The 21,808-nt window shown below is 35.5% G+C and overlaps 1 protein-coding gene across 1 annotated transcript in view; it reads left to right on the top strand.

Moving 5' to 3' along the window:
- The first annotated feature begins 7,129 nt into the window (after positions 1 to 7,129).
- LOC145666531 (zinc transporter ZIP1-like) overlaps positions 7,130 to 21,808 on the top strand; it is a 162,826-nt gene continuing 148,147 nt past the window's right edge. Inside the window, exon 1 of the mRNA XM_081733830.1 lies at positions 7,130 to 8,178. Coding sequence (XP_081589956.1) covers positions 7,188 to 8,178 — 991 coding nt within the window. The 5' untranslated portion in view covers positions 7,130 to 7,187. The remainder of the gene's footprint in view (positions 8,179 to 21,808) is intronic.

Below are 21,808 nucleotides of genomic sequence, written 5' to 3'. Positions count from 1 at the left end.
TAGAGTGATGGGAGCAACGTTGGACAGTATGCACTCATAGTACTCAGAAAAACTAGCGATTTCAATGCAAAATGAACGAAGAGTCATTGTCATGGGTAGTCATGGAGTCACGGCAGAGCCCTCTTTAGGCAAAATGTCGATAACTTATATCGAGAGAATAGGAGGTGATAGTGAGATGGGTCCAACGTTGGACACCTTGGACCCATAAGGCGCATCGAAAAACTTATGGGGCGGGCGCCAGCCAGCCTTACTTATTTCCACATAATAATATAAAATTATATTGTCGAAATATACACACGAGTTAGCTTGTAATATTTCATATTTTTATTATTATTATTATTATTATTATTATTATTATTATTATTATTATCAACAGCGTCTTTTCATTAAGTGTGCACGTTTGACATGAAACCAAAGAGAAGATCCATCATTCGCAGAAAGAATAAGAATAGCCAGTTATTTTAACTGTAAAGGACGGCGAAAAATACGAAAAAAGTGACTACCTGTACCGAAAAGAAACAATACTTTCTCTCAAATGGATAAAAAATCGAGCCGAGATAGATTCGAACTCGCATGGACGCCGCGAAAAGCCAGTACTTTGTCCACCTTTTTTTAACTGACTCACCGAACGTGTTTCAGTAACTTACTTATTGCTAATTTTACTTGCTTCACTCGTTTAACTTGCTTTTTCTAATAACTTATAACGACAGGGACACGAAAACAGAAACATCGAGAACAGTTAAAAATCATAGATGCTCTCCCGCCGGGAATCGAACCCGGGACACCATACACCAAAGTCGCACGTGCTAGCCACTAGACCAGCGGGGAAGGCACCGCTCACTCTTTGTGTCGTTAGGGATTACGTCCACTCTATTGCCAGCTATCACTTCTGTGGGTTGTATACTATGATCACATGTTTCTTCTTTGCTGGAAGAGTTAAACCTACATTCTATGTAACACATGAGGTATTTAGACCTACATGCTCTTCATATAATGTAATAAAAGGGTCATGCTGGGAATAAGAAAAAGAACATTCCTTGGACAAAACGTTAACTATTGGCATCAGAAATATTTATCTACCAGGCATGCGCAGTAGTATATTTCAGAATAGTTACTGTTTAGTTCAGTAAACGAAGAAAGGGGTATAAAAAGCAAATATGTCGCGTCAGAGAGAACAACTAGAGTTGACAGAGGCGGAAGCAGATGTGTAGTAATACAACAAACTGGTTAAATTGATAATTGGTTCTTTATTCTGTAGTAGATCGTATCACAACTTTACGGGAGAGCAGAGGAAGACTTACTAACGCTATCATAGAGTAAGCTTTAGTAACACGATCATATAGACACAAATGGATGTAACTGTGAGTACTACAACTTGGATTTAACGAAAGCCGTTTAGATATTCAGTGGTTTGCAGGGTTGTATAAGACACAAAAAGATAAGACACAATACAATTCTTCATACTTCAGCTTCCAGTAGCTAGATACATGCAATTTCTGGTTAGATACTGAAACTGCTGTCGGATTTTAATACATGACGTATTGCAGGTACAAAATGCTTTGCATTACTTGTTTGTTTGTACACAACTACTAGCTTAGGCTCTGAAAGGTTGTGTATAAACTTGGGATAGTCAATTGCGGAATTATTACTTTCCGAACTTCCGAAAGTAAAACCGTACAAATTCCGGAAATCGCGGTCCAGTGGTCAAGGTGCTTGTGCGAATGCACGTTGTAATTTTTTAAAGGATTTTTGATGGCGATTGCTCAGCGATAACCTACGTTTTATTATATTCAGATATTTGAATACTCGGATGTTTCAACACTTGAACTATCAAATCTTCAGGAATAATAATAAACTAATAATTATTATTATTATCTCGTAAAAGATTAAAAGCTAGAAGATAATTATCGCTCAGGTCATACCATTACAAGCAGAAACGTCACATTTGGAAAGAATATTTCGGTTTGGATTAATGTTGCTCACGAGAAGAGGTATTTCTCATCTTGTTTCTAAAACAAACAAAATAACATGAGAATTAACATTTTACTTCGAGACAGGTCAAGGCTAACTCAAAATTTTCGTCTCTCTTTGGAGATGAGAATTGAGACGAGACGAAAAGTATTATTCCCTGTAACCCACTTCCCGATATAAAGGGCGGTACCCTTTGGACGGGTGCTAGTCGTAGTCGGCTAGCAAAAAAAAAAAAAAAAAGAAATGCAAGCAAAACGCGTGTATTCGCATTTCAAACTCTTACTATGGAGGAACCTCTGTTCAGCAATCACGCAACGCCGCCATTTTGAAAAAAGAAATCCGTCCATCAAAAACCACAAGTGGCAAAGCTCAATTCTTCATACGTAAGTATATACATATGGTAAGTATTATAGGTTAATTAATATTGACCATTTCCAATTATATAAATAAAAAAAGTGCAAGGTAAATTCATAATTAATCTAATAGAAAGTAAAAGTATAATTCATAATTAGGGTTTGGTCTCATTACGTAAAAAATTATATTATAGGTAACTATACGTAGTCTAATCACTGTACATAAAAGGAAACAATCAATAGCTTACATACAAATTATCGAAAATCTAGTTACCTTTTTCGCTGCAACACTGCAAAAAATCCCTAAAGAAAAGGAAAATTTACCTATTTAGGGAAAAAAGAATCACTGTAATTATTATCATTACAGACAACACTGCAATATGGACATAAATTATATACATCTGCAACAACAAACAACCAGGAAATACCCAGCAAAATGTAATCAAAGGTAAGTAAACTTTCTCTTCTTACTTAAAGTATCGGACAACATACAAAGTGTGTCGGTATCTATAAAAGGAAAATACCATTAGCGTCCACGGCTACCGAGCGGCAAAATACAAAGCGGGCGGGGTGAAAACTCGCAATGGTAATGGCGCGAGCGGAAAGCTAACGTTCAATACAGCGCTGCTGTCGGGCAGTCGGTAATATACAAAGTGGACGGACGGGGAAAGTATAAAGCAAACTCGCACTACGGTCAGACAGTAATGGCGCCAGCGGCACCATCTAACACGCGTTGTCAATCCAGGATAATTGCAGTCATTACTTCAATTGAAAAAACTAATTATCCTATATACATCATACTATATGATGAAATGTCGCCTTTTAGCAAAAGTTCTGGCTTAATTTCACGTTAATTTCTTGCTTACTTAACGTAATAAATACATAAAACACTGTAATCATAGTGTAATCCCTTAGCATACGTAGGCCAGGTAAAAGAAGATAAACCCTGCTTAATTCATGTAGTATATGTGGAAGGCGACATAATCGCCCCCTTCCTACTCACTCTTAGTTAATTCACGCACTATACCATCACTCACAACTACAATCACTACTAATAATACTACATTACAAACACACACATGTCATAAACTATAACTACAGAATGCATTAATAAATGTTATAACGTACACTAATAAACACTACTAAATAACCTGAACTCAAATTTTACCATATTAAATCGGCTCCACGCAAGACTAAAGGAAAGGAAGGAAGAGGGCCAATTTGCCCTTGTATTCGCCAAATTTACATTATTGATTCGAACTATTTATTGAGTGACCAAACTATTTATTGAAAAAATTGGCCCTTCCCTGAAGGGAAAGGGACCTTAAAAACTATATTCAACCCATCCCCGCTGGATACAGTAACCAATTTGGGAGTAAATAGGAGCCCTTCTGCTTGATTTAAACGTACATGCTGATGGTTACTAACACTACAAACAGACCTAAAAATACCGCCATATATATATTTAAAAAATCACGTACTACCTACACAGACAGATTACTGAACGGACAGGTCTGAACGAACCTACACTGATTTAGGAGGGGCAAGAGGGAAATTTAACTATTCGATTCACTGAACTGCACACTGGGTTTGGGAAAAGAGATTAAATGCACACACTATCCTGAATTCTATCCATCACGGTTCCTGTTGTCAACTATGGTGTCACAGAAATTAATGTTCGTATATCAACTAACTTCTATGGCTTTTATAACTGATAAATTTTCTGTTCTCAACTATTGACAGCTTCCAGCCATGTTCTTTTTTTTCTTGTATTACGTATTTACCTGAAAATCTGCAGTTTTTGGGTAGAATCTGCTTAAATCGTCACCATAAGATATTATAGAGCTTGCTCAGCAGGTTTCAACAAAAGAAGTCAAGATGTTGGCGCTTTGATATATCGCGTCAGTAATTGCACCAATCAAAACAGCTTTTTTGGTGGTGGGGCTCTGAAGCAAGTAAAAAATAGTAATATCTGGATTAAACTAGATTTTAGATGGCATGGGTATCTAGGAGAGGGGTTGTGGAGAGGTCCAGAAAATTCTGCCAAAATTTTAGATTGGTTACTGATTCCAAAATTTCCGTCCAATGGTTTGCCTACATTTCCGAATAGCACTGACACCGTAAGATCTTGTAATCAGCCATTAAAACATCCATATACAAGATTTATAACTAATTTAATATATGAATAAAGATATTAATCCCCAAAAATATGATTCCTAATGAGCTTTTACAGTCTTTCAGATTAATTTGGAATAGGATAACAAACAAAATGATGAGTTATATGAACAGCCAGAAATTTTTTGCTGAACGTCAAGTACAGTCGGTGCAAAAAATTTCGGGCACCCTCCCATCAAATATATTACATGTGATTGTAATGGTACATTACAATTGAATACGGAAATGGAGAACTTATTTAGAATTGGATTGTTGATTCCAGTATATTTCAAGCATCACTTCTCGGACCTGGGCCTGTGATATTTCGATATATACCTATCGTCGATATCTATATTATCATATATCAACATTCGATATCGCAAATATATGGACATGAATATATCATTCTAAATTTTCGATATAGATATTCGGGGGGGGCGAGGTATAAAGGACCCCTAAGACTTGCAATGGATGAAGAAATTAAACTTACTTTTTACAATATTGTTTTCTAATCATAATATCTTTATTACCACAAATTGCAATGTAAATACATCCACTTGCAAATTTGCAATATTATATGGTATAATTTCTTAGGCGCCAGAACTTTTCTGTTCCCTGAAAAAAGAAACAAAAAATCACATGCAAATCAAGTGCTTCGAACTTTGAACTAGAATTTACCATAAAAAAGGTTTTTTTATTTCTCTCTCTTAGAAATTTTCACCCCTTTTGGCCTTTGGGACTGCTCATTGACAAACCGTGCACACATGATCGCTATATGCATTCATGCTTTTAGGCAGAGTCAGAAATTTTGAAAATGAAACGACTTTTTAATAATAATAATAATAATAATAATAATAATAATAATAATAATAATAATAATAATAATAATAATAATAATAACAATGGGGTTTGCAACTAGGGTCCCATCCTTTTATCTTGCATGGGAGGGCCGAAAGTCTGCTACGCCACTGGTGCCCCTATTCTGTGTTTATCTCTTTTTCGTTTCGTTTAGCTATTTGTTTTTGTGCTGTTAGGCTTTTATATGAAACCTTTATATTACAAAACTTTTTCTTCTTATGAGTTTTTTTGGGGTGGGGTCTGGGGAAAGAGAGAAATGCTTTCTTCTTATATCTGTTTCTTACCATACATCTTGTTTGAACTGCTTAAGTAAATCGTTTTGTAACTTTTGATGTCATCCAACTCCGTCACAATAATAAAATTGTCATTCTTAACAATTTGTTTTATTCTCTTATTTGCAGTTTGCCACATTGATATATTTGTGACAAAATTGAGGTTTAGTCTAACGCCTTTTGAATTTGCAACCAACCCTACCGCCGAGCTTTTTGGGTTGGCTGCTATTGCAGGAAAAGGAGAATTGCAGGTGGTAATGCACTTTTGGAGTCGTGTATACAACAGGAAGGACCATAAAATATATGATGAAATTCTGTGGTTCATACCTCACAAAAAAGCTTCACCGTTTTGTGTCATTTCCCCATATTCCTCTATTAATGGTAGCTTGGATTGCTTATGTAACATGGAAGTGTGAAGTCCCTCCTCTCCTTCTCCTTGTTTCCAACGGTTTTTCTATAAATAAACATAGACAAGTAATGGGACATAGCAAACAAATTGGAACAAATTAAGGCTAATTATTGGTAGGGGTTTGGAATATTTCTGAGACATTGTGTGTTCAAGTGTAAAATTTAACCTCCTCCTACATACAATTTGTGTGAGACGCTGTCTCTTTAAATAATGTTGAAAAATTATGGGATATAGTAAATAATTTGGAAAAAGTTACGATTTAACTATTTAGTCAAGCTTCTTATGGTTCATTGTATTTGCAACATAAAATTCTTTGTCCCTAATTTATCCTGATTGTATGCTGTCCCAATATTAGCGATTGTATTGAACAAAGTAGGACACATTATATTGGTACTATTTAATATTTTTTTTACATCGTTCTTGCAATTTGGAAAATAAAAATTCTGTCATTGTTCCCAACTTACTTTATTGTTCGATTTGTCTCAATATTAGGCTAATCAGATTACGGAACATAGCGAAGTTATGACCTAATTATTAGTGGTGATTTGGATGGTTCTATGATTTGAGTATGCAAGGCTTCAAGTGTGCATTTGTCCCCCACCTTGTTTCAGGCCCTCTCTCCGTAAATAATCCTGAATCAAATTAGGGGACATACGAGTAGTGAACACATAGTAACTAATTATGACCTAATTAGTAATGACGTTTAATTTTATAATATCGAATGGGATGGGAGGAGGGGCAGGCCCGCAGCCATCCCCAAAATGTAGGGAGGCTGATAGAAGTTAGGTGGGGCCGATCCAACCATATTATAGATTATCACAACATTATAGTTCATTTGCAAGCCTACCGTGACAATTTTATTGGACAATTAAAATTTACGGGGCCCAGCCCCTTCTGTTCCGCGTCAATGCAGGCCTGATGAGGAGCGGGACAACTTCACATAGCTGTATTTAAATCCTCGGTACAAAGAAAGAATCAACAAAAAATACTTTCGATCATACAGAATATCTGGTGTTTATAGTTGTTATCAATCCGTCTTGACTTCTTATCGATTATTGACCTCAAAAGCACACTTTTTAAAGAAAAATATATCACGTGGTTCTTGTTTTATCTGTAAGCCAGCGAGTCGTTCTAAGAACCAACAAAGTGATAATAATTCACTTCAACAAGATGGGTCCAGTAGGAGCAAAGTTAGTTGCAATGTTTATATTGGGATTAGGATCATTTATTTTGGGAATGATACCTTTAAAAATAGCATCAAAATTACGCTGGACAAAGCATGCATGTGAACGTTCGCCTCCATCTCAAACAATACTATCAGTGCTCTTATGCTTTGGCGCAGGTGTTTTACTGGCAACGAGTTTCATTCATATGCTACCTGAAGTACGAGAAGGGATTGAAGATCTGATAAAAAGTGATATTTTTTTTTCTGTTCCTTTGCCAGAAGTTTTTTTGTGTTGTGGTTTCTTTTTAGTATATCTGCTGGAAGAAATAGTTCATGCAGTGTTGTACACACGACTACATAAATATCACGAACATGATGTAAATACAGAACATCATTGTCCTGCAACACAAAATCTCTTAGATGCGGATACGAGAAGAAATTCAAGCAATACATTTCTGAGAGAGTCATCTGGTATTCATAATTATGGAACAATGAATTCTCACGAACAACAAAATTGTTTAGAATCGGGTACAATCGCTCTTAGTTCAATTCGTGGACTTTTAGCTTTGTGTGCTCTTTCAATACATTCTGCAATTGAAGGTTTGGCTGTCGGTTTACAGATGTCAACGGAAGATGTGCTTTTCCTTTTCGGCGCAGTCGCTGCTCATAAATTCGTAATCGCGTTCTGCTTGGGTATGGAAATGATATCACACATGTCCAATCAAGCCTGCAATATTCGATATCACGCCATTTATATGGGAGTGTTCTCAATATTGTCAATGTTCGGGATTATACTAGGAATTGTGTTGACAGGTGATGAATCAAATAGCAACAGTATTTCAGTGTCAGTGTTACAAGGTCTGGCTGCTGGTACACTTTTATATATTACGTTCTTTGAAATACTTCCACGAGAACGTGCAAAGTGTCAAGCAGGATTACTACAATTTTTTGCAGTCCTTACAGGTTTTGGCGTTATGTTCGCTTTAGAAACTTTAGGTAAGTAAACTCTCTTATCGATTATTGTTCATTTTTACCGTAAGTGTAATTAGTGGTATGCTCATCCATACAGTCCTACTTTTTCACATTTTAAGAATATTGCGAAAGTAACAAGCTGATATTAAATTTTCTATTCGTAATTATATAAATTATTTGTATTCATACTTAATAAAATAGTTCTTATTGTCGATATGGCTTCCATTCTCAAAGAATACGTCTTCAGCTTAATTATAACGTTGTTGACTAGACAAAGTAGTGGGCAAAGACCAAATAGAAAACATTGACTAATTTACTGGGATAGTAATATTATTCACTCATTTCCGCAATATTTAGTGAAAAGTGGAACAAGGGCAGATGAGCACCTTACCTCATAATATTAGTCACTTATTCACCAGACCTGTAGCATTCGTATAAACAATATATATAGTGTATATCTACCTATCTATATATCTATATCTATCTATCTACATCTATATCTATCTATCTATCTATCTATCTATCTATCTATATATATATATATATATATATATATATATATATATATATATATATATATATATATATATACAAGGGCGGATCCAAGGGGGGATACGGGGCCATAGCCCCCCTTGACGCTCAGGTTTACACTGGATAAAATGGGCTTCAATTCTGCTTTACACTGGATAAAACGGCAAATTATGGTTTAGCCCCTCCTTTGATCATAACCTGTGTCCGCCACTATATATATATATTCTATAATCGCGGATCCAAGGGGAGGTATGGGGGCTATAGCCCCCCCCCTTGACGCTTACGTATAAACTAGATAAAATGGCTTCAATCCGGGTGCTGAAATAGAAGCAAAGCAACCATTAAGATAGCTTTCCTGTAAGGGACTTCGAAATAAGAAAACATCTAACTAACATGTAGGGTAGAAAATGCAGTCTTTGAAAGTTATAAGCTGCCGAAAAGAACGGAAAATTAACTTTAAAGTTCCTTAGCTCCAAAAGTATGGGACCTATTATAATTGGGTCAAAAAAATCACTAACGAACTAGTATGCCTTCCAAATATCCATGTTTCAGAATTCTGCGATATGTGCGCAAAAGTTTTGAAAGGAAGTGGGTATGGGGAGATAATTTGAGTACTGATTGGTTGTAAATGACAATGACAATTGTCTCGGAGTTAACAACAGTTAACAACAATTTTAGGAATGATCCAAAAAAAATGAATCAAAAGATTGCGATCTTGGTCAAGAATTTTAGGAAATGCATCAAAAAATTGAAAACAATGCATCAAAAAAAAGAAAAAAAAGATTGCGATCTTGGTTAATAATTAGTTTTTGGATAAGGGGTCACAAAAGTTTTGAACTGCCCCTAAATCGAGTTTTTTTTTTTTTTTTTTTTTTTTTAAAGCGAATAAACACACCATATCGAGTTAAGTGATAGTTTGGGTTTCGCTACACTATATGTAGTTCTCAAGATATAAGGTGTACAAGAAAATTTTTGATTGAAATATATTGGAGCTTTCAATGTCTTTTTGGATTAGGGTCCACAAAATTTTTGAGCGACAGCTAAATCAAGTTATTGTTTTTTTTTCTTTTTTTTTTGTTACAGCATGTGTAGTTCTTTAGATATAAGGTCTAGAAGAAAATTTTTGCCTGAAATACATTGGATCTTTTGATATAAAAATCAATGTGTTTGTTGGTGTTGTAAACGAGTAATATTACTTTTAATTTTCATGAAACAGCAAATATTTTCAGGAGCTATGCAACATTTCACAATATATTTTCTCTTCAAAGGAAAGTTGCTAATAGTAATTCAAACCAGAATACTTTTTCATGGCTCTCTTAACCCTTTATGACCTGAGGTTTTAGTTTTTGGCCAATATTTTTTATTTTCCTTTGTTTTAGTCACAAATAGCATACTTTAAGAAAAAAACAAACAAAATCAGTGCTTTATTTTTTAAATGTAGATTTTGGGGGTCTGGGACTTACTGTTAGAAGTCACGTCAGGCAGAAATTGACTAATATATAATAGTAACATATTTTTATTTCCATGCCTTATATAGATAAAATTACGGATGTTATTGTAATAATTTAAAACCTTTGTGTATTTATGGTATCGGAATTTATTATTCAATTCGTAACATATCATTTGTGATTATTTTATTTTCTATTATTATTTGAATAAGCAGAAAATAATAGTTCGAAAAATGATAGTACTTGAATTTCAAGACAGCATAAACCACTACCCTCTCATATGAAATTAAAAGAAATTTTTAGATGATAGTTCACATATATGTACTCAAATTACTGATTATTTGTTTCTTTTAACAATATCTGAATTTAAAAAATGATAATTTAGTGTGCTTATGATGGAATTGAAAGAAACAGTTTTTCTTTTCACTTACCTTAGAAAACATTGCAGATTGTTCATTTCGAGTGCAGTCTGGATTCAACCCTCTCCGAAAAAAATAGTTCACATCTATCCCTTTTGTCTACTAATTGAGACCAATGTGTCGCTCGATTTTGGAGTGATATCATTGCTTACTAAAAGTGGTGTTTTTCTTCTCTTGATCGGTTGGTTCCCCATTTGTTGATGGTGACACTAGGAAATGTGAAGAGTTTGAATAGACGTCCGGCAATATTCACGATTACTTACCTCTACATCATTTGCATGAAATACAGGATGCTAAGGCTCTACGATAGACCCTAATAATGCACGCCCTCATATGTTAGAATTATTACCCTATTATGCTCCCTAGCCCCATATCTAAAGATATAATCTAAAGGAAGTATATAAATTAGTTAAGAGTTTGGTACAGTTTCTTTACATAGATATCACTACTAACAATCTATATTGAAAATATAATAAACAATGCGTAGGTTCGAAGGGAAAATCCTAACACCGCCCGCCACTGCGTAAAAGCGGGACGAGATTTCGTGATCCACCTGCAATTGTACCCCATAACACACACAATAATATATAAATATTTGTAATTACTAGTTTTATTAATCATACGTTACCAGATGACAAGGGCGCCGATCCGGGAGGGGGGCCTGGGGACCCAGGCCCCCCAAAAGCTCATGTGGGCCCACTAGTGTATTTATTAATATACAATATTTGGCATAATTTGAATGCAATTTGTCTTAACATCCTCATATAGGGTGAGTTCGCCAATAGTCGACCGCTGAAAAAAATCTTACTTCTAAGCACTTATAAAGCGTGATGATTTCATAGTATTTGACAAAAGTGAATTATTTGCTTTATTTGGGTTCTTTTGTACCATGCCGTGTGTTAACTGCTCACTTTTAAAATTTTGCAATGATATAAAAATACATTTTACGAAAACTCATCAAAATTCCCACTTGTCGACCGTCATCGCTCAGTAGTCGACCGCATTCATGCTGTTAGTCGACCGCGCGCAATTTCTATCGTTTCTATCACGTAGAAGTATTTGATTGCCTTAGGTGATATTTCGAAATTGTATTATTCGCGAAATTTGAACTTGACAAAACGATTGTATAGATTTTATTTAATTTTCATTAAGGTTTTCTCCTTAGTGATTATAAATGAAAGAATCACGCTATTAGGATTTGATACATAGCTATTTTATTTGGAATAATGGATTTGAATATTAAATAGATTTTCCACGTGAAACAAGACTTCTCTCCTGTGTTATATGCACACGTTATCTTATCACTTATATTACGGTTTTACAAATCCTAAACAAAGTACGAGTCTCTAATAATTTAGAAAATCCTAAGTGTTCACTTTTCTCCTGTGTGAAATATGTTTCTCTCCGGTGTTAGGTTTCTCTCCTGTGGCACTTGAGCACATCGAATTACTTTCTCATGTGTGATAAGGCTTCTTTCCTGTGTTACTTGAGCACATCGAGTTATCTTCTCATAATGTTAAGGTTTCTCTCCTCTGTTATTTGAGCACTTTGAGTTATCTTCTCATATATGATAAGGTTTCTCTCCTGTGTTACTTCAGAACATCGAGTTATTTTCTCATATATGATACGGTTTCTCTCCTTTGTTACTTGAGCACATCGAGTTATCTTCTCATGTATGATAAGATTTCTCTCCTTTGTTACTTCAGCACGTCGAGTTATCGTCTCACAATGATAAGGTTTCTCTCCCGTGTTAGGTTTCTCTTTTGAGTTACTTGAGCACATTGAGCTATCTTTTCATGTAATTACAGTAAGTTCCTGATTGTTTGTTCAAATCATTTATATGGTACAATCTGCGCACAGGAACTGCTTATCTGCAAGTTCTTCCCATGTATACCCAGATAATTCGGTACACCGAAGATGGAACCATTTATCACATTGATCGCAACCCACTGGTTTATCCTCACTTTCCAAAGCAAAATCATTTATTATCACTCCACATCCTGCGCATATAGCTCCATCGCCGTAATCAATTACATCTTCTTCATTGTGATGTTCTCCTACAACAGCAGTGGTCGTCTTCTTCGATCGTTTCTTTGGATTTTCCAGTTTGTTGCTCTTTTTTGCTGTTCTTTCATCTCTTTTGCGTTTCTTTTCCTCCTCTAGTTTCTTCTGTTCTTCTTGTTTTGCAGTCAGTGCGCGGCGATATTCTTCTGAGCTAATTGCAAACGGTATCTTCTCTACCTTCTTCTTAGGCTTTTTGACTGGACTCTTAGGCCAGAACAGATGCTTTTTAAAACTTGGCGTTATATATATTGGTCTGATAGTTTTAGGGGTTGTTGCGATATTCTTCTGACTTGATTCACTTGGTCCAGCAACAGCATCGCTTTCAACGTCCCTTGTTTCTTGCTGTGCTTCTGGTACAGAAACCAGAGCTGCAGTAGCAGGTTCTTTGAGAGAATAAGTATCTTGCTGAATATCTTTCATAGGTTTAGTTTCATTCAGTGTAGTTGATGTGTTTCCTTTCTTCTCATTTGATGGCATAAGTTCTGGAATAGACGCTTCCTTTCTCATAATAATGAAAGGCCTCTCTGATTCTGTTGTTGGAGCAGACATAACTGATTCTTTGTTTGGCACAATACTGATTTGATCTTTCTCTTGTGCTGCAATGGCATCGAATTCCTCAGGTATCGTTGTTAGAATAGATGTTATATTCACTCTGTTTTCAGTTGTTGCACTTGGATTGGCTTCAACAGCCAATGACTGGAGAAGATCATTTAGTAAATCCTTTCCAACAGTGAGAGTAGCTTGAGACAAGTGTTCATTGTTGTCATCAACTACAGGGATTTCACCAACTGCAACTTCGTCATCTAATGGTAAGTTGGCACTTTTATCATCAGTTTGTAGTGCTTCGTCCATCGGCTTTTCTGCTGGAAGTTTCAAAACTTCAAGAACAGCGTTGAAGTCAACCGCAGCCTTTTGAAGTTCATCTTTGTACACAGTAATAACTTTTCTTGCAGTACGAAGGTCTTCTTCACTAACATTTGGCTGAGTGGAAGTACTCTCTGTGCTTTTACATTCACTCTTGATGCATTTTGTGTAGTCAACGGCGTCCGGATTAAAAGGATACAGTCCACATTTGCGAAACCCATTCTTTATTGTTGACGGTGTTGCTGCTGTTGCTAGGACCTCTGCAATAAGTGGTGCAAACTGAACTCTTGTAATAGAAGATAAATTATTTTCCGTTAGATAGCTGCGAACAACGAATTTCCAATTTGTTTTTAACGCCTTAAAGACGGATACATCGCATGGTTGCAAGATGTGTGTTGCATGAGGGTACAGGGCATACAATATGATCTCGTTGTTGTCACAAAATTTGCTTACTTCATAAGTTAAGTGAGTTTTGTGACCATCGATGAAAAGTATTACAGGCTTAGGTACATCGTGATCTAATAGCCATTTATTGAAACCATTGGCGACCCACTCAAAGAATGTCTCACTAATCATCCAGCCAGATTCGGATCGTCCTATCACAATCGAAGAGGGAATATTGGACACAATATCTCTGGGTACTCGCGACTTGTATGGATAAACGATCATTGGAGCAACGGTTTCTCTCGAAGCACTAAATGTTCCTAGAAAAGTAAGGGTTTCCTTTTCCTTATCTTGAACCTCATAAATATTCTTCCAGCCTTTTGGTCCCAAAATTTTTCCAGATGATGGGCACAACTGAAAAGAAGATTCGTCCGCGTTAAAAATTTTACGTGGATCTTCTAGAATGGAAAGATTGTTCGTACTGGTAAGGTAAGTCTTAAGATCATGAAACCACGAACGTATATATTCTTCTTTTACGAAACTTCGGCAGACATTTATAGGCTCAGCTGTCCTCACTGCAATATTTGGATGTCTCTTCAAGAAAGATGCATACCATTTCTGCCCAGGTCTGTTGTTTTTAAATGGTGTTTTGCGTTTGTCGTCTACAACTATTTTCTGTACTGAATTTAAGAGGTCATGCTTCTTTCTGGGGAAACCACGTTGAGAAAGTTCAATAAGCCAGTTTGCAAGGGCTTCTTCTTCTGTTTCACTGAGATAAGTACAGCGTCCCATCTTCCCAGTTGTTTCTGGTACCCGTCCATGTAATTTGTCTAAAACTGTTGTCTTTGGCACATCAAACCTTTTACAGGCTTCACGAACTGAAAGTTGTTTTGTTCTTACAGCTTCTAAGGCGCACTGCATATCAAATTCCGAATAGCGGAAAAAATTTCTTTTATATCCCGGAGCCATGCTATCTGTCAAAAATACATAAAATTTAAAATGCTTCGCCATATTTCTAACAACAAAATGCATTGCTATATTATAAAGCACAAGTAATCAAGAATATATGAACAAAAGTTGTTTTTCAATATTGATAATCTTAATATTTCAGTGTTCTTCCCGAAAGCAGGTTCTGACCTGAAAAAACCTGAGCCGAGTGAATCGATATTTTTTATTGCCATTAATCGGATGATGATGACTCCCAAGGACGTGAGACCTAGAGTTTAACGTGAGCTCCGAGCCAATTGTATTCCCATGAAAAATTGAACCCAGGACTTTATTACAAAGCAGCATACTTTAACACTTACTTGAATTTTGTTGAATTTATTTATGTCCTTTAAGCATCTGTGGCACAGGACGGGATAAGGGAGGGAGAAGGATGAGGAAAGGTGTCGGCCAGAGCCTATTATGTAGGTAACATCATGACATGCGCCTGGTATAACTGATAAAACCCCTAAGAAACCTGTCAGAAGGGCCGGCATTGGGGTTTCAACCCGCACATCTCTCCATTCCCAATTCGTAATCCAGCAGGCTAGGCACTGGACAACGTGTCTGGTACATGCCTCCAAGAAATTATTATTATTTCTCTCATTTAGGGAGACGTAGTAGACGTACAGGAAACCATTCTTGTTCTCGTTTGATTGCTTATTTCTTTGGTTATTATGGTTTAACGTCTCTTCTTAGCATCGAGACTATGTCAAGACGTGGACCTACAGTTTATAGTAATATTCGAACCGCTTTAATTCGTTTTATGCTCTCCCGCTCCGAATTGAACCCGGGACACAGAGCACCAAAGGCACGGGTGCTACCCATTAGACCCAGGAGGAGGGCTTCTTGTTCTCGTATATATAAAAAAAAAACTTGGTTTCACATTGAAATAGTAGATCGTCATAAAAAGAAACTTTCAACTAAGTTACTGAACAAATTCCAGTCAGCAAAACGCGAAACATAGTTTGAAACAGTGCGGTCGACAGGTGGCAAGAAATATTCCAATAGTCGACCAACACGAGAAACAGGCGGTCGATTTTTAGAATATGTCACGAAATCAAAAATTTTATAGATGCATGTTGAAAAACAGACCTTAATACCAAACAGGAAATAATTTGAAGCAATTTGGCGCCCTCTCAAATAATCCAATAATCGACCACCCTTGGTCGACAATTGGTTTGCATGGGAAATAAAAAATGCCAAATTCCGACCACATTTTAAAATGTATTTTTTAATTTAATACTTTCCAGTTATTGACAAATTATACTGTACAGCTTCTAGAATAATTTAGTTTTGTAACAAAAACATTTCTTACCTCACGTACTATCTATATCCACAGAAAAACGAAAAATAACAGGTGCAGAAGATTCCCATTACACGCTGTCGTAAACTGTGCACCTGAGTCGTATTTCTACAGATACGTCGAAATTTATCGGTGAAAGACGACCAGCTGGCCAAGGAAGAGGGAAACAATGATTGTCATTGGTGGTATATGATGCAAGCTTTATCACGAATCACTTTCCGCTCCAAAAGACCATTAGATATATTTTATATACACAATAGTAAGCAAAAATGGTCGACTATTGGATGGCGGTCGACTATTGGCGAACTCACCCTATATACCTTCTGCGTCTCAGTGCCCCCCGAATTTACAGAGAAATCAGCGCCCTTGCCTGATGAAGTACGAAAAAAAATATGTATATTTGGAGCTCCAAATAATACAAAAAAATGTTCATATATTAGCCAACACAATCACTAGCCAAAAACAAACAATGTTATCCAAACTCGGGAATTTATGCATATTAGTCACCCACCCACATGAACGCTAAGAAGCTCCTTGTGCCATCTTGTGACTTTTGCTTTGAACCATTAGAAGGTTAGTGTGGGTCCCATCAGGTCACTAGCAGCAAAAGGGTGTTTGCATAATATAAAACACAACCTGGAAAGACCTCGACTTAAAAGTTCCACCAGTCGATAAAGGGTTAAAGATCACATCTATTAACTTGATCTTCTTCAGAAGTGAAATAAAAAAATGCATTATATCAGAGTTCAACTATCATTTCTATATGTACTTGTTGAATATAAACGAGAGATTGCAATCTTATTGTTAGGAAGTATATATACAAGAAAAGTAAACCTGGTCCTTAAGCTTCTTCGTGGCTACAGGATTAATGTAATTATATTTGGCGCAAAAGACTTAGGTTACATCCCGGTGAGAGATCATGTGGTATTGATTCCATATTGAATTCTAGGACCACGTACCATATAGCCTCGGTGCAGTGTGCCAATTGAATATTTTTCTCAAGAGGGATGAATTCCATCCAACATGCGAATTAGGTTATTAATATTAGGGGGAGAGGGTAAAATGTATCTTAACAGAACGCAGAAGTCTGGAGGTGCAATAACTGAAAATGAGACAATAACGCCCTCTCTCTACAAACAAATATGATTATGTGTTAACTGTAATAATAATAATAATAATAATAAACTTCATTTTTACGTGCTGAGAACAGCTAAAATACAGCACTTCGTCTTATTCTACATTATTTTAGCACTATAATATAGTACAAGTGATAAAATTGTGATTACATCTTTAACATAAATTATTAATAATAAAACACTGACAGTACGTCAATTATTAAAACAAAGTGTGAAAAATTAAAAGTAAAAAAATAAAAACTACTAAATTATACTATCAAAAATTCTAAAATAAAGCCATATTTTAAGAGATGCATTCATTAAAGCTTTTTAGAATCCTACAGATTAAATTATGTTTTCTATTATGAGATTGCAATAAACATTTTTACCTTTGTACCATATGTTAGAACTTTAAAATCTACATTTAAAATATAGTTTGAAGTACATTGGTTGTCAAGTAACTTTTTTACAAATACAGATTCAATCAATTTTCTCCTGTCAGTCAGTAGTTCCAAATTAAAATATATGTTATCCAATATTTATACATCCTAGAGTAATAATCAAGTCCTAACTTAAACAAAGTATTCTAATAAAACACTTTTGAGCTATCTCAAGTTCGTTTACGAGAGTCTTTGTTAAGCTGTTCCAAGTCACCGATGCATATTCTAGTTTCGACCTTACCAGTAATTTATATAAGAGTACATATGTATTTGATTGATAGAAAGCAGGCCATTGATTAAACAGGTAACCAATTATTTTTCTTGCTTCATTACATACATTTTGTATATGATCTCCAACGCGTAAAATGTCAAATGTTACACGTAAATCCTTTATTGTGTTAACCTTCTGTATTACAGTACCTTGTATTTCGTATTGACTTACATAGTATTGCGATTGTTACTGTAGGTCATGCACTTAGTTTTTAGACAATTGATAATCATACCGTTATCTTTGCACTACATAATGATTCTATTTAAGTCATCTTGCAGCCTAACGTTGTCCTCAATATTATTTACTACTCTAAAAAGCTTAACGTCATCAGCATAAAGTAAAACATTAGAATGATTTACGACTGTTGGTAAGTCATTAATAAAAATAGAGAAAAGTAATGGGTCCAGAGGAGAACCTTCAGGAACACCATTACTAATACTGGCTGTATCTGACAGAACATTTCCAATTTTAATTTGGTTTGTTCTACCAGTCAAATAGCTTTCAAACAATTTAGATACAAGGGTGTTACACCTGTGTTTGACAGCTTTTTTAATAGTAATCTATGGCCAACTGAATCAAAACCTTTACTCATGTCAATGTATATAACATCAGTTTGTGATCTATTTTTCATTGCAGAGTAGGCAAAATCTGTTATTTCACAGAGATTAGTTACACCTGATTTCCCTTGTAAAAGCCATGTTGTGATTTTTACAATACATCTTTTACATTAAAAAACAAGTGTTTGTGAATAAAAGTTTAAAAAATTTTGGAAAATATGTTCAATAGGATTATCGGCCTGTAGTTGTTCGGATTTAACTTGTCATTATTACACACGTACATGTACCACATGTACACTCATGTTCAAAATAATTGTCGCATATCTATAACTGTCTTCTTGTAAGAATATAATTTGATAATGATTTTGCAGGGTGTTTTTTAATACTGGTACTATACGTATAATCAGGGAATGTATAATTGTGGTAAATTTCATAGGAAAAGAATTATAAATACGAAAATTAGAATGAGTAAAACAAAATGTTGCTAAATGGACAAGAAAGTTTTATATCATCTGCATGTAGAAAATGATATCTGATGGTGGGTTGTAAAAACATTTTTATAATATTATAAAACGTATCCTATAAAGGATGAGTTCAGCGTTTTTTAAAAAAAATCGAAACCAATATATAAATAGATGGACGAGATTGCTGCAACACCTAAGTACCTTTTCTTTAATCATTCTTCCGATTCCCAAACATAAGTATGTTCATTTTCACGTTTTGTTGCAATTTTTAACGCTGACCCTATAATTTTGTGCTTCAAGGTATGTACAGGAGAGCAACATATGAGGCAAAAATGAAATAACATCTGTAAAGTTTGCCAGAATACGAAAAACACTTCACCGGTTAAATCTCTTTTAAAGTCTTTCCAACCTTAGAACAAAGTAGACGTAAACAAAGCGAAATGTATTACTCCGCGGCTCACGTGCTTCGGCAGCGACAGACATGAACAGCAAGATCGTCTGCTTACTTACTGTCGTCGCATAAGTTTCAAAGTATAAGGCTATGGTTCGTTTGTAAATAATTAACGCATTGACACTGACTACTGCTATGTTGGAAATATGTATTTTCTTAAATCCTTATATAAACCAGATTTCCTCTGTTCCTTTTGTCCTCTTTTGTGTTTATAACACGAGACGAAAATGGATTATTGTCACACATCGTCGCCATGAAACTCTGCATTCTACAATAATTTTAAATGAGTGGAGTAGGCGCGCAAACGTATACGCATGCGCAGTAAATACTATATGTCCAAATAGAGGTGATGTTGAAATAAAGCTACATCTGTTGTTAAATATTATATATATTTCATTTATTATCACAATATGCAAGATAAATTCAGATATCTTTATTTGAAATTATTATTTTAGTAGGGATTATATTGCGGTAGGATACTAGTGCAGTGAGACCAACAACCAATCACTGGTCATCGACCCACTGGTAGTCAGATGGGTTTGTTTATATCTACTTTTTTTCTAAGGCTGGAAAGAGAATATTCTCATAGCTGTCCGCGGAACAACAATCATCACCCGTTTCATCATCATTGTCACATGATACAGAGAAATTAAACGATGAATCAATTTGTTAAGGAACAGTCATCGTCACTGATTCCTTCTACAAGCCGGTATATTTCACTCCCTAATTCACATTGTATAGCTTATTTCTAAAGCAGTATCTTTAGAATCATGAGTGACATCGTCTCTATTACCCTCTAATGCCTCGTCTTGACTACAACCATCAATTGCGTCTTGTACGATATTTGTACGTTGGTAACTGGATATAGATCGGTGCTTGTTCAATGGCTCGGATTTTAAACCTTTCAATAATATACTTGGAACAGCATTCTTTCTCAGTTTGCGTGTAAATAATTCTCCTGTCATTAGCCAGAAGTGGATCTAGACGGTAAAAACTCAGGGGGGGGAGACAGAACCCACACTATATGTATATCATGTTTCCTAAAAACTTTCAAAAATATCTACATAATAGCTTAAATCAATTTTGTCACTCAAAAACTGGGGGGCCTAGGCCCCCGGCCCCAGTCTAGATCCACCACTGACATTAACTTTTCTTTTAGTAAACTTGATTTCTCGAAGGCAGGCTCTTCAAGATGTTTGGAACACGAGTGATTTTATTTGGTACATTTTTTCCCATTGATTTTCTTGAGCCATAATTTATATCGATCTGGTGATTTCTCACGACTTAGAAACGTGATTTCTATTTCACACTAGTGTTCTTTTCAGAAAAAAAATCCGGGGGGGGGGGAAGGGACACTTAGTATTCGGAGAGGCACATTATTTTTACACAGTACTATTATATTTACTGCATTATAGACGTAATATTTTGGTCTCCTCCGGGGAAATCTCTCAGAGCTCCGGGAGACAGTGCCACCATAAAAACATGTCTGGAAGAAACACTGTTTCGCACAACAAACGTAATTACTGCTCTCTCTCTCTTTTTTTATACTAATGCTATAGAAAAAACAACTTACAAAAACTTCCCTCAAGAATTCAACACAGGGCAAGATTGGTAACAAATCCAAAACACAATCTATTAAATCCAATGCACTATTAAATGTTTATCAGCTGCGTACAAGGGAGTGATTGCTGACTCACATTGAGTTTCTCGCGTATCCCACCAATGACGTCAGGATTTACGATTCATCAGAAACAAATGTCTGTAGAAGCTGAACGAGACGGCCTATCAAGATATAAAAAATACGGGTCTCTTATTTTTTGTTACTCTTTCTATTGCACCAAACTTGTTTTTAACTCGAACTGCTCCTTTAAGATAAAAGTAGGTTTTCCGTCTCCCCTTGAATACAAAAATTAACAGAAAACTATTTCTGTAATTTACCATTTACTTCTGTTTCTGATTGTTATCACAAATCAGCGACAGTACACATACTTTACATAGTATACTAATACACTCTATAACTTTTCACAACCAAGCAAGCCGGAAGATGAATTTCCTGTGATATTAAAGTGGAATGTTCTACAAAATAGTCATAATTCATTGGTCATATTTCTATCAGTACTTTGGTACGGACTAAGAGCTACAAGACTAACAGAACTAGAAATTAGAGATTTCATTCCTTTTTTCTCAGATTAAAAAACTTCTGCATTTTCCTGAGATTTTCATTTTCTTAATATAAGTCCCCCATTCTGGGCTAATTCTGGCTATCGCGGTTTTGGGGTAATCGGTAAACGAAAAAGTGAAGTTCGTCGACTCTCAACTCTCAACAGTTTGTGAGAAGATATTTCACAGTTCATGT

This window comes from Thermobia domestica, chromosome 12, assembly GCF_964235325.1.
Source record: "Thermobia domestica chromosome 12, izTheDome1.hap1.1, whole genome shotgun sequence".
NCBI lineage: Eukaryota > Metazoa > Arthropoda > Insecta > Zygentoma > Lepismatidae > Thermobia > Thermobia domestica.
The sequence above is the reverse complement of the archived record's forward strand: the minus strand, read 5'-3'. Positions and strand labels throughout refer to the sequence as shown.